Consider the following 13,888-nt stretch of genomic DNA (forward strand, 5'->3'; position numbering starts at 1 on the left):
AATAAAATTTTCGGCTTGTTTGTAATGATTTTCTAAGTATTTAAGAATAATTTTTAAGTTTTAAGCCGACTTGAATTCATAAACATATTAGACTGAAACTATTGATACAAATTTAAAAATTCATATACTAAATTTGTATTTTAATCTCTGTAAAATTATAAGATGATCGATATAGAACAAATATCAATATCAAAAATATCAAAGTATCCATCAAAATGGAAAAAAAATGTCGAACTCTATAGAGCATTCCAGAGGTCATATTTGCTACTAAGAAAATGAATATGCCCCATTAAGCAATTTCATCAAAATTTGAATTCCAATCCACATCTCACCTGGAAATTAAACCCAGCCTGTAAGAACTTCAATGGGAGCTCAAGAAAATCCAAGAAAATGGGAATCATTAATGGTGGGGGGAAAAACATTGCAGAGAGAGAACAAACAGCCCACTTTGCCTAATAATACACAATTTACATAATCACTGATATACCCCCCAAGAATGCCTTTTTTTTAGAGAGAGAAATATAATTTAGAGGGGGAATTAGTAAAATAACAATCTTCAAGAACTTGAAGTGGGTATCAATGGTGAAGCTGGAAGACGAGGACGTCTGGTTCTGCTTCTTCCTCTGCGGAGAGTAGTAGTTGAAGAAGATGAAGAAGAAGATGAAGAATTAGAAGCTGAAATTTCAGCTGTTTGGATTCTTCTTGCCAATTCCTTCTTCTTCTCTTCTTCTTCTTCTTCTTGTTTTTCTTCACCTCTCTTCTTTTGCGCTCTGTTTTGTCCAAATTTCGTGGAGTTTAAGGTTGCTGGTAAAACACAGTTGCATATCCACCCTGCATTCCAAAATCCCTCATCTCAGAAGTTCTTCACAAACACAAACATTCAACACAATCCATGACACACATACTTATTATTAGAAGATTCAAATTTGCAATAGCCCAACCTACTAGTGTTGTTTTCGCTGGGCTTTCACTCAAAGTTTTAAAACGCGTCAATTAAGGAGAGGTTTTCACACCATTATAAGAAATGTTTCATTCCCCTCTCCAACCTATATGGGTTGACACACAATCCAGTGTCTAGTTTTGATATCATTTGTAATGGTCCAAGCTCATTTTTTGAGCTTTTACTTCTAGACTTCCTCTCAAGGTTTTAAAATGCATATGGGAGAGGTTCTGCACCTTTATAAGAAATGCGTTCCCTTCTTCAACTGACGTGAGTTCTCACATAATCTATATATAGATCATTTTCGTTTATTTTTCATTAATCATTTTATTTTCTTGATAGTTGTTTGATTTTTTTATGTTTTATCATCAATATTTTAAAAAATTCATACCAAAAAACGTAAACTTGTTTTTGAAATTTGGTCGCAGAAAACCATTGAGCAAACCAACAAAATTTTCAAAAAGAAAGAATGAAAAAACAAAGGAAAAAAGAAAAAAACTAAATGATATCAAGCCACCTACCACTTGAATTTGTTTTGAAACCCTATACCTTTCCAGCACAAATTCAGTCACTTAAATGAGTAAAAGAATATTTCAAGCAACTTTTTGTAAACTAGTTTAAGAAAAAAAGGATCAAAATAATTTTCTTTTTACAAAAGTAGTCAAGTTCATCATCAGCATTCAAAGAGAAACATTAACAGCAAGAACTAGAAAAGGAGAAGTAAATTTAGATCAAAATTTACCAATTCTAGCAAGGCGATTGACCCAACTTGGGATGGGATTTCCAGTGAGTTTGATGCAAAAATGGTTGCAAAAATGGTTGCAATTTTTGGTGATGAGATTATAAGCATTTCCTCTGTAATCTTTACCAAGTTCCTCCATTAATGACCTCACTTCTGCTTCACTCATATCTGTTTTCCCAATCAAAATTGATTCTCTGAACTTGAATCCATCACATTGCTTTGGTTCCCCTTCAAATATCCCTGTACTTGGACATTCATGAGCCCCAAATGCAAATTCAATTCCATGAACTGCATCAGAATCCCATAGTTTTCTCAGTTTCAGATCAAAAATGGCAGAATAGATTTTCCTAGACCGAATTTCATTCAATTTTCCTTCATTTTCTCAGCAGCCAAACACAACAATGAAGGTCCAGAAAACACCACGAAAGATTGTCCAAAAGTAAATTATAGTTCAAGAACAATAAACAAGTATACTAAAAGTAAAATCCTCCATGTTCGTCCAATTTTCCTCCATTTTCTCACCATCCAAACAGAATCCGTCAAAATGGAGGTCACAAACAGATCAAATTATACTTCAAGACAACAAACAAGAGTACTAAATGTAAGAACCTAGGAGTTCGTCTAATTTTTCATCATTTTCTCACCATCCAAACAGAATCCGGCAAAATGGAGGTCACCAACAGAGCAAATTATACTTGAAGACAACAAACAAGAGTACTAAATGTAAAAACCAAGAAGTTCGTCTAATTTTCCATCATTTTCCCACCATCCAAACAGAATCCATCAAAATGCGAGGTCCAGAAAACATCGGGAAAATTTTCACAGGAGTAAAATCCGACTTACAAAAACAATAAACAAGTATACAGAAAGCAAAAACCTAGAAGTTCAATCAATTTCCCCCCATTTTCACTCACTAACCAAACAGAAACAGAACTCATCAAAAGTGGATTCCAGCAGATTAAGCATCAGAAATGCAGATCTAACAGCAGATTCCAGCAGATAAACCGATGAACTAATATGAAGAAGAATTGAAAAGCTCGAATTAGAACGAACCTTGTACACCAGAATGATAAACTCCGAGGCCGAGCCAATATGCGTAGCCATTAATGTGCGTCAGGTCGTACACATTGAGGTACACTGGCACCGATCCAGAGTCGCCATTGCAGGAGATTCTTCTGCACCACATTTCGATCTCACTCCCACTCGCTTACTGCGATTAATAACAACTCCATTGCTAAATATCTTCGAACCAAATAGAAAATTAACATCGGAAACATAAACAAAAAAGGGGCGGAAAAAAGTGTTGAGAGTGAAAAAAGAATTAACGGGTAATCATAACTTTCTTGATTATTAACAAAGTTCATAGTTTTTTAAAGCGGGATTGGGAAACGGGAATCTTTTAAAGCGGGCTTGGGAATCGAGAAATTTATCCCTTTTAAAAAAAAAATAATTAAATTATCCAAAATATCCAAATTCTATGGGTAGATTTAGTCGCTTAACCTAAGAATTCTAAATTAGCCTAAATTAGGAGACGTGTAATTTCCATCTTCAAACACCTCCCTTCAATCTAATATCATGTTAGACGAACATGACTCTTGGTATGATATTGTTCACTTTGAGTATAAACTCTCATGACTTTGTTTTAAGCTTCCCCAAAAGGCCTCGTATCAATATCCACGATCATTCCATAAATTAGTCGATGTGAGATTTTTATCATCTAACAGGAACAATCTACTTGCGGTGATCTTCTCAAGTTTCCTAGAAAGTATGTTACGGGGGACAAAACATCATAAAATAATTCGTGTTTGTAACGTGGGGATACTCTTCTCTTTTAGAACATCATAAGATAAGTAAGTAACGTGGTCATGTTGCAAAGGAATGTCAGAGACCATTAGATATCGAATTTAGATTTTAAATCCTCTTTTGAATTATCGACACGCAGTATTACATCAAATTCTTGTGTTTAACACGCTATTTAAATAAAAATGAGTCAATTACCAAAATAATAACAATGAGAAAAATAAATGGTTTGTTCTTTATTGTTTTTTTTAAGAATTAAATATATTTTGACCTTTTTCTTTCTCAACCTTTTATCATATATTAATTTTTTAAAAAAATGAATTTAAATTTATTAATCAACATGTTTTTTAAAATTAAAAGTAAATATAATTTGTAATTGTAAATATATAAATATAAATACGTGAAAAGTTATAAAAAAAAGTGGAACATGGATTGTAATTAGAATTGGTGATTGAAATTAGGTATTTAATTAATGGAAAATAAAAAGTGAGGGAATATAATGATTAGCCTTCTAGGTTGGCCTTTAACGTTTTTTCTTTTTTCAATTTGAAAAAAAATAAATTAATATTTTTAGTTCATAAAATTTACATTAATTCACATACCAGTCACTAGAAACATTTTTAGCTTTTAAATTTAGAATAATTTTGTGTTTAAATTTGTAAATAATAGTAAATATTTATTATTATTATTATTATTATTTTTGTGGTTAAAAACTTAAAAAATACAAAATTAATATATTTAAGTCATGTCTAACTTAATTCTTTTTAAATATATATATATATATCTAAATAATCCATGAAATAAAGTTAATAGGAACAAAATTGTTAATGGTATTAGATAAAAATAAAATAATAATAAATAAATAAATAAATAAGATTAACCAAATTTTTAGAATTAAAATATCAAAATTTGAAAAGTCGAGGACACAAATGCAATTTAAGTCATACTTTATAGACCAAAAATAAATTTTTGTTTTGATGAAGTGTCGTTCAACCACGAGCTTAATTTTGTTGAAAAAAATCTTCGAGCACTTGGTGGTGACAGTGATGTTGACAGCAATAAGGGCCGATAAAAGATTGTTTTTCCTCACAAAATACTTATTTCTCGACCTATAATTCTTACCGAACGAAAAAGCGAGGCTGAAGATTTTGAATTATTATTATTATATATATATATTTTTTGTGTAGATACATATATTGATAAATCATAAATTTATATTTAAAAAAGAAATTATATAATCTAAGAATTTTGAATTGAATTGGAGGAAAAATAGTGAATTAGGGTTAAATGTAGAAATCCATTTCAATTTCTCAACGGGAAAAAAACGATGGGCTGGAGGCCCAACATTGACACATTAATGGGCCTGGCAAATGAAGACTCGTCGGCCCATCAGAATTAGTTACCTGGATATTCGTTGTTCTTTCCCTCACAGCCATCTTGATCGAGGGCAATGTTTCGCGCCAGAGCCAGTTTGAGCCGATTTTCAAAGCGATTGAAGCCATTCCAGACCAGTCCATTTTGCTCCAAATCCCCCATTGGGACCAACAAGAACAGCAACAACGGCGAGATCAATGGCATCAACAAGGTGGAGTCGGATCTCAGCAGCTATAAGGAGGCGTACAAGCAGCTGGATAACTTGGACTTCATGACCGCCTGCAAGATCCTCTTCACTGAACCTCCCAAGAAAAAGAAATTTGGGTATCATTTTCTATTCTCTATCTTTGTCTTACATCGCTGTTTGATCAGTTCTAATGGTCGAGTGGCTTTTGGTTCTTCAAGTTCTTTGGGGCATTTTATCGAGCACGTTGTGTTCATGTCTGTAGTATTTGATTGAATCAAGCGGGTTTCGTCGTATGCTAGTGTATATTTCAATGCTGTAGTGAAATTTTAATCTTCAATAGTAATGCATCATATTGTTTGTTTTCAAAGCTTAATTATATAAAAATTATATCAAATGACCTATCAGTATAAGATTCGTGTGATTTGTCCTTTTACGATTAAAAGTTTGTTCAAAATCCATGTATGTCTGCTGATTACTTAACACCTTTCTTTCACTCTCAGGATTGATTTCCATCTGGTTCAGCTCTTCTTTGTTTGCATGCCGTCTTTGGGTCGGTACCTTTAACTGTCTCTCTCTATTAATTCTATGTTCGGCTATAGAAATTTGTTGTATCTTAATTATTTTCCTAAATGCACTTATTTCCTGAAGCAGCTGTTTATCTGGTGGCCCAGTATGCTCGTTATGAAATGAGGAAGATGGAAGCGGTAACTAAATTTCAGGGCCTTATTTTAAAGTTTCCTAAATTGTTCTGTGTTTACTGCTTTATGTTTTCTCTAGTCATTATTTTCTGAAGACATTTGTGCTCCTTGATTTCATAATTTAACGTTTTCACATGATACTCTTTTCTTAGTTTGCTCTGTCTTCCATTTTCTGGTTTATTTTCCCTGTATTCTAAGATTATCATGTTTAGAGGACACATTTAGGTAACGATGACAAATATTTTTTATACGATAGTTTTCTCAATATGGTTCATCATTGCATTACCAAACTTAAAATTATTTGACATAAAACACTTATGTAGCGCTCTGCACAATATGTAGTTCACAGTTGTTAACTTGGTGCTCACACACACACACACACACACACACACACACGCACACATAAATATATATTTGTAGTTATGGATGCAAAACATTACATTGAGGATCATAATTATTGTTGTCGCTCTGCACAATATGTAGTTCACAGTTGTTAACTTGGTGCTCACACACACACACACACACACACACACAAATATATGTAGTTATTGATGCAAAGCATTACATTGAGGATCATAATACTCTTAAACTGAAATTATATGTAGTTATTGATATAATTGTGGAGACAAGGTATCTTCGTTATACCCTTCATGACTCGTTTAGGAATTACCATAGATTTTATCGCTAAATTACCATAAGTTCAGTTTAAGAGACTGTTTTAGGTACATTCTTCTGAAATTTGTTCCCAAAACTCATTTTCTAACTTCCCGCCGTAAAAGAAAAAGACTGTCTTTTTTTTTCCCCCCAGTTTTTTCTGAATTAAGAAAAAAAACTGTTGGATCTTTTTTATTATTTATATTTTATCTATATGAATGTGAAAATTTATATAAGTTTACACGAGTAGCATGGTAAAGTTCATATATAAATTGTAACTTACAAAAACAGTAAAGAAACACATGAAGTTAGAAAAAAATGGTTCTATTCTCTGTTTTATTTAACTGTTGAAAAGCTATCTTATCGAATAATTTCTCCTACTCAGAAAATTATTATTCATTTTTAAAGATAGATGATGGTTTTCAAACTATGGCTTCGAAACAATCCTTTAAGTTTTCATGATTAGTAATTCTTTAATTAGATATGAATGTAAGAGTTGAAATGACTGCATCATCATCCTGTCTCTTAAATCAAGATTAGTAGCCTATATTTTCATGTTTGGCATCATATACTTTATTTTAGAAGTTCAACCTTTTGAGACTCGGTGTTAGATTATGAATTATGATAACTAGTAGTTGTCTCAAAATTAAACTTGTGGTTTCGATACTGTTTGGTCAGTAATTGTAACAATTTCAATGGGATCAACATTTGACACACCTAGTGAATAAATTTGAGAATGTGGTAAGTTGGAAAGCCTTATTTGTTGCTTTATATTTTTGTCGATCTTATACACTTGTATCAGTTCATTGCGTATTGTTTTTAACTTCTATTGAAAATACTCGAAAGGTTATTAGACTAACCTTTAATAATCAAGTATCATCCTCTGGCTTCTAGATACTCTATCGTTTGCAGAATGGTCATGAGGAACCTCTTTCTGTATAAAATGGCAAGCAAAGAACTCTTTCTTTTGACAGAAAAAATATATATCATCTGTTGAGAAAGGATAGAGTTAAAGCATGTTCAATAATTAGAGAAGAAGGAAGAAGTTAGAAGATTAAATGAAATATTACTTGAAAATTTTGAACATTCGAACTTATAGATGTTAACCAACCTAGAAATAGGTCATATCATTTTTTTTTTTTTTGTTTTAAGTAGATATCAATGTAAGAGATGAAATGACTGCATCATCATTTTGTCTCCTAGATCAAGATGAGTAGTCTATATGTTCATGTTTGTCTACATAAACTTTAATTGAGGAGTTTAACCTTTTAAGATTCTGATAAATTATGACTTATGATAACTAGTAATTGTCCAAGAAATTAAAGTTACAGTGCCTAGTGGTTTCAAGGATGATTTGGGGTCAGAAAATGTAACAACCACATCTGTGAACAGCATTTGCTACACCTAGTAAATGAATGGGAGAATATGGAGGTTATCGTCCTGGCTTCTCGTTATGTAATCTATTGTTTGTAAAGTGGTCATGAGGAATCTGTTTCTGTATAAAACTGCAAGAAAATAACTGTATATATATATATATATCCATATACTTTTTTAAATATTTGGCAAAGAAAGATAACAATGTTATCCATGGGAATTTGGATACTTAAGTTTTCCGTTGGTTCTTTGAGTCGGTCCCTTAACAATGTTTTTCTGTGATTTTCAGTTTTTCAATGGTTTTCTTAACCAAAGTCACCATATCAGGACCTGGAGCTGAAAAAGAAGAAAGAAGAAGAGACAGCTAAACAAATAAAGTTACAAGAACGTGAAGAAATTCATGATAAGAACCAGGAGCTTCAAGAGGTAAAAACAAGACTTGATAAACTTGAGGAGACTATAAAAGAAATTGCTGTTGAATCCAGAAAACAATCAGGGAGTGGTATTGTCACAAAGAACTCTGAAAAGGCTCAAGGCGTTGATAAAACCAAACATGGGGCAAATATTGATCCTAGCAAGTCTATGGATGACCATCTTGGTGGACAAAAGATAGTACCGGCTCCAGTTTTGCCCAAAAGTCGTGCATCTACAACAGGAGAAGATAGTAAGCATCAAAACCAAGGTGGAGCATCTTCTCCAGATTCCAAGAGATGAGGAAGACGTCTCTTAATATTACTGCAATATCCTGCGCATGGTATACTTTTTGGTGAAGCTAGAGAAAAGAAGTGAACCATGTTGCCGAGAATCCAATGGTTCCAGGTTTTGTTTAATAACTATATTTCTTGATGCGGTGGGTTTGATCATCACCAATGTAAATGGTTAATAGGCAAAGGATTGATGCCCATTTTGTTACGAAAATTAATGACCTGATTAGCAATCAATTTCTGTTTGTGTCATGGAAATGTACTTAGATACAGAGAATTTTTACTCTCTTCCAGTTTTTCATGGTTGGATATATGAAAAAAAACTGTAAAAATATCTCGATTTATATCTACTGGTTGTTAAAAAATATGCAAATTCATTCAAAAGATACTAGTTTGAAGTAAATACGTTGTAGTGGTTTCATTTGAATAACTTCTTCCTTTTCCCCTTTTCCATCAGAAGTATACAGTAGGCGGTGGAATGGGATTGAACTAGTAGGCAGTGGAATGGGATTGAACTAGATGACAAGTCATTGTCATCAAGTGGGCAGCTTAGTGGTTGTCTTCCTGCTCATCATCATGCAGTATTGCAGACCCAAAGGTCAGAACAAATCTAACCCTACCTTGTCCCAGGTCTCCTTACTTCAGATGTAGCCTGAATTCAACTCTGTACAATAAATTGATGATATACAAACAATTTGTTGGACCAGACAAGTTGTTTATTTTTGGATTCGATCCTCTGACACATTAAAGCATTAACTTGATATTTTGAAGGTTGGATATTTAAGAAAGGATGCTTTATCCATGTTATATACCTCCTTTTTCATAAAGTAAAGTAGTCTAATTAAATGTATTGGAGGGGACCTTTAATGATGACTAGTTATCCTGAGAGAAAGACACTGATTGGTTTAAACTTCACCTGATGCTATGTGATCATAGCTCCACAATTTCTTGGTGCATTCTCTGGCTACTTTTGCTGTGTATCTGAAGAATTATTGTATGGTGTTTAGTCATGTTTCCTTCGAGCACCCTATCACTGTTTCAATTTGTTTCTCAGTAAATATTTAACATATTACTCGATTTGATGAAACTTGATTCATTACTCAACCTCTGATAAATTACTACTTGTGGCTTTAGTTGAGGTGCATAATCAAAGGCTATGATTCTTCAATGTTGCAGAATGGGCAGTCTAACCCAAATAATGGACATCCCAACTGATGAAGTAACAAAGCAACAGATGGCCAAAACCCAAAGTTTGCTCAGTCCTTTTCAGAAAGGTTGTGTGGTATGTATGATAAAGTAAGAGATTTTTTAGTCATAAAATTGTCTTAATAGCAGGATTTCTGTTACTTTTACATCTTGATACTAGAAGAAATTAGCTCCATTATTATGACTAATGATCATGAGTTAGATATATGATTAAGATGAACATGATTTGTATGGGATATGAACCCCACCGCTGGTTTGGCCTTATTAGGAGATCCTTTAGGTCGGAAATCAAGACAATGAAGATTTACCCACAATTTAATAATGTGGGAAAAATGATGATGTTGATGGAATAGCTGAGGGGGAGGATGGAGGAGGGAGGAGGGAGGAGGGAGGAGGAAAGGTCATTATGTACCTTCATTACTTTTTCACAAGGTTTTGTATATCTATATCTACCTCTGTATGGTGGTCTCATTGAATGAAAACTACAACCATCCAAATTTGTGCTCATTTCATGGACCACACCATCATACTCTTTAGTCTTTGAATTTAGGACCCTTTTATCCAACAACTTCATTTGGGGCCTTCCTGAATCTTCTCTCTCTCTTTCTCACACACACAATTTGATTGACAAGAAGCCTAAAATATAATGTTGGATCTTGAATTATGACATAGCTCCATGTTTGTCTGTGAAGTTTATTTATTTCTATCTTTTTTTATCATATATTTTTTAAGGTTCTTGTTCTTTTTACCATTTTCGGTAGTTGCTATACTATTTTTCGTGATTTATATGATGTCAAGGTGTGAGATCCTATATCGGTTGGAGAGGGGAATCAAACATTCCTTATAAGTGTGTGAAAACCTCTTTTTAGCAGACATGTTTAAAAACCTTGTGGGCAAGTTTAGAAGGGGGAGCCCAAAGAGACAATATTGGCTAGTGGTGGGCTTGCACTATAACAAAAGGTATTAGAGCTAGTCATCGAGCGGTGTGCCAGTGAGAACGCTGGCCCCCAAGAGGGGTGGATTGTGAGATCTCATATCAGTTGGAGGGGAGAACGAAACATTGCTTATAAGAGTATGAAAACTCTACCTAGCAAATGTGTTTAAAAATCTTGAAGAGAAGTCCAGAAAAGAAAGCCCAAAATCCCTTGCTTGAGGTACAACTTCAACTCCATATTTGTTTCTAGATTATTTTTTAATCTTTCGATTCTATGGACTCCAAGTTGGATTTCAAAATTGAAACTTTTGTCCAAATTAAATGGTTAATACTTTTATGCTTCCATAGAATTTGGAAATCAATAAATATTATAGGCACAGTATTGATTCGTCGCCCATATTTCCCATAGTGTATGCGTGTGGTATCAATCTTAATTATAAGGGTCATAAAAACATGAACAAGAAATCTTCCATACGCATACACTTGAAAGTTTAGCCACTTTTACTAGTGGAAACTTGCATCTCTATCTATCACTACTTTTTTGTTTTCTAGAGAGAGAATGAAAAAGATGGAGAGAGAAAGTGTATTACTTTCTCAAATTCCAATGTAATTTCAACAGATACATTGGTTTTTTTTTTTTTTTTCCTTCCATGTAATGAATGGGAATTTTCTTTTAAGGATTACCCTTTCGACAGGTTTACTTTTGTGTTCTTCTTCTGTTGCCAAAATGGATTATTTACAGAGACAATCTTCTCAAGTATTGGAAACAGGAAATGAAAAAAAAAAGAAAAAAACAAGAAGGATCTAAATCAATTCCCATCTTAGAACAAAGCATCAAATTTTAAAAAAATGGATAAAGAAGATGATGGAAAAAATTGAAGAAAGTTCCCTTTCTGATTAGAGCTTTAGGGACAAGTCAAGTTTCAACAGTTCATCTTGTTTAGGTTTCATCTTCAGATGACTAAAACCACCGCCCCCACCGCCACTGCCCCACCAGAACCCTCCGTGCGGCGGCGGGGCTTCTGTGACCGCCGCCGGAGACAATTTCCCCACACCCTCGAACCTTGCAGCTCCAGTGTCCGATGAAATGCCTCTGAAACTTCCGACATGGGAATTTCCTTGCATCAGCCGACCAATCGCCGGGTGTTGATCGAGCGGCTTCCTTGACCACTCACTATGACCATAAATTCCGGCTGAACCAATTGCCGAAACATGAAGAGAAGGCTTATGAACCATGGAATGAGCTTGAATTCCAAGCGACCTACTTAACGACCCATGAAGAGGAAGCGAAGCTAAACTCGAATACCGATGAGGTAGCCCGAAGTTAGAACCCGTCCCGATCCGTTGAGTCCTCTTTGCCAAAGTTCTCTCTCGCTTGTGGGCATTTTGGTGCCCTCCAAGAGCTTGAGAACTGTAAAATTTCCTCTGGCAATAGTTACAAGAGAAAACCCTCGGCTCTGTTTGGCCATCTGTGGGTTCTGTTGCCAAATTCGCATCGAAACTGTGGATTAGATTGAGTTCTGGGTTCGACCCATGATCGGATTCGTTGTTAGAAAGGGTGAGATCCAAACCCAGGTGGGAATTGAGGTTAATTTGATCAGTTGTTGGATCCCCCTTTGGACATGATGGAGAAGACTCTGAAGCAGAGATGATTGTTGAAGTTTCAGAAGGGGATGGCTCTGATATTGGAAGATTCATTGGAGGAGGAGGAAGAAGAAAAGGCACAGTAGAGAGAGAGAAAGGGAGGAGGGAGAGAGAGAGGGCTTATTGATATTGGTAATAAGTGCAATGGTTTATTGTCGTATGTATAGCAGAGAAATGACACTATTTTACAGTTAAAGGGTCTTAATATAGGAAGTCAAACGAATGAGAAGAAGAAGAGTCGTTCTGATGTGTTTTGTTTTGGCGTCTATGTGTGATCCAGTTTTCTCACATTTAGCTTCTCTGTCCCCATTTGCTCTTTTCACACAACTCCAAATGTATTTATTTAATCTATGAACTTTTAAATGGTTGAAAATATAAACGAATATCAAAAGTTTAAGAATCAAAGAATAATTTGATCGACGTTGGATCTCACAATTCACCTCTCTTCAAGGTCCAGCACTGTCCTTGTTTATATTCGTTCTCCTCACCAACCGATGTGAGATCTCACAATCCACACCCCCCTTTAGGATTTAGTATCCTTGCTGCTGGTACACCCTGTATCCACGTGGATCTTGCATAATAATTTTTAATTTATTTGAATCTTAATTTTGGTCGTTTAAATTTGATATAAAATCCTATTTTAGCCTTTAAAAGAAGTGTTATATAAATACATTTAACTAAAAAAGTATATATTTAACATAAACAAATACTTAAAACTATATAATTATTGTTTAAAGGTAAAACAAGAATTAAAACTTAATTTTCAGTTCCTTTTTGTTTTTCTATCAATCTTTTGGTGTCTCCTTAAAGTTATTAGTTTTAGAAAATTAACCAAAAAACATCATGAAATTTGAGGACCTTTTTGCAAAAATAAGAGATAAGAGAGAATATGCGGTGCCGCCCTTGTTTTTACTAAATATGACATAACTATCAATATCCTCCATCATCAATTTAATGCAAATGTTGTAAAATCCATATTTCTTTTTTGTTTGTAAATGTGAAATAAAAAAAAAAAAAAAGGAAATATGAAAATCTATTAAAGAATTTCATCCATGGGTCAATTAAAATTTGCTAAGGCGTTCATATAATTAAATTTACCGTAATTCAATACCTTAAATTTCTAAGTAAATTGGTGATCGGTAATTTTAGATGATGTGAATTTGAGTCAAGATAAAAAAAAATGTATATACAATGTAAAGACGACCCTAAGAGTTCAAGAAAGAATAACTATTTACTTTTATTTAAGTAGTTGCCAAAAATTTAATGCTTCACATTGATGGGTTAGTGTATTATCCATGACCAGAATTAAAAAAGAAAAAAAAAAAACATTATCTTCTGTGCTTTAATGACATGGTAACACCGTCAATACAGACTATCTAATTGAAACTATAAATGTTGAGTTAAGTTGAATGTTTTTTTTTTTTTTTTCTGTCTTCCGTTTAAGTTAGGTTAAATTTTTGAAAACTTGAAAATTTGAATCGGTTCCCGGATTGACATCTTTTCATTAGGCTAACTCAATTAAAAAAAAAAATTGAGATACAACCCAATTCTACTCTATCATATTTTTAATATTATTATGAAAATAAAAAATATTTAATGTTTGCCACTAATGTCATTGATGTGCTGTGACT

At 33.6% G+C, this 13,888-nt stretch overlaps 3 protein-coding genes across 3 annotated transcripts; 1 reads left to right on the top strand and 2 right to left on the bottom strand.

Annotated features, from left to right (window-relative positions):
- Positions 1-282: 282 nt before the first annotated feature.
- LOC111480086 (deSI-like protein At4g17486) lies at positions 283-3,097 on the bottom strand. The gene is made up of 4 exons (XM_023125035.1): positions 3,009-3,097; positions 2,736-2,892; positions 1,683-1,970; positions 283-831 (listed from the first exon to the last, which is right to left on the bottom strand). The coding sequence occupies exons 2-4, from the start codon at positions 2,866-2,868 to the stop codon at positions 557-559; spliced, it is 696 nt and encodes a 231-aa protein (XP_022980803.1). The 5' UTR covers positions 2,869-2,892; positions 3,009-3,097; the 3' UTR covers positions 283-556.
- A 1,824-nt stretch (positions 3,098-4,921) lies between these two features.
- Positions 4,922-8,760, top strand: LOC111479631. Its single transcript, XM_023124389.1, has 4 exons — positions 4,922-5,180; positions 5,544-5,593; positions 5,695-5,747; positions 8,097-8,760. The coding sequence occupies exons 1-4, from the start codon at positions 4,933-4,935 to the stop codon at positions 8,481-8,483; spliced, it is 738 nt and encodes a 245-aa protein (XP_022980157.1). The 5' UTR covers positions 4,922-4,932; the 3' UTR covers positions 8,484-8,760.
- A 2,452-nt stretch (positions 8,761-11,212) lies between these two features.
- On the bottom strand, positions 11,213-12,497 carry LOC111480095 (zinc finger protein 3-like). Its single transcript, XM_023125053.1, has one exon. It carries the CDS (start codon positions 12,309-12,311, stop codon positions 11,511-11,513), a length of 801 nt encoding a protein of 266 aa, XP_022980821.1. The 5' UTR covers positions 12,312-12,497; the 3' UTR covers positions 11,213-11,510.
- Between the last annotated feature and the right edge of the window lie 1,391 nt (positions 12,498-13,888).

Source organism: Cucurbita maxima, unplaced genomic scaffold, assembly GCF_002738345.1.
Source record: "Cucurbita maxima cultivar Rimu unplaced genomic scaffold, Cmax_1.0 Cma_Scf00005, whole genome shotgun sequence".
NCBI classification, from domain to species: Eukaryota; Viridiplantae; Streptophyta; class Magnoliopsida; order Cucurbitales; family Cucurbitaceae; genus Cucurbita; species Cucurbita maxima.

What these genes read in the sequence shown, in the direction of transcription:
- LOC111480086 (XM_023125035.1), bottom strand. Translation starts at nt 2,868, where the DNA reads ATGTGGTGCAGAAGAATCTCCTGCAATGGCGACTCTGGATCGGTGCCA. An exon ending in TTATCATTCTGGTGTACAAG is followed by an intron (nt 1,971 to 2,735) that starts GTTCGTTCTAAT and finishes ATTCTGATGCAG; the next exon opens with TTCATGGAATTGAATTTGCA. An exon ending in CAATCGCCTTGCTAGAATTG is followed by an intron (nt 832 to 1,682) that starts GTAAATTTTGAT and finishes TTTGGAATGCAG; the next exon opens with GGTGGATATGCAACTGTGTT.
- LOC111479631 (XM_023124389.1), top strand. Translation starts at nt 4,933, where the DNA reads ATGTTTCGCGCCAGAGCCAGTTTGAGCCGATTTTCAAAGCGATTGAAG. An exon ending in CCCAAGAAAAAGAAATTTGG is followed by an intron (nt 5,181 to 5,543) that starts GTATCATTTTCT and finishes TTTCACTCTCAG; the next exon opens with GATTGATTTCCATCTGGTTC. An exon ending in AAATGAGGAAGATGGAAGCG is followed by an intron (nt 5,748 to 8,096) that starts GTAACTAAATTT and finishes TCACCATATCAG; the next exon opens with GACCTGGAGCTGAAAAAGAA.
- LOC111480095 (XM_023125053.1), bottom strand. Translation starts at nt 12,311, where the DNA reads ATGAATCTTCCAATATCAGAGCCATCCCCTTCTGAAACTTCAACAATC.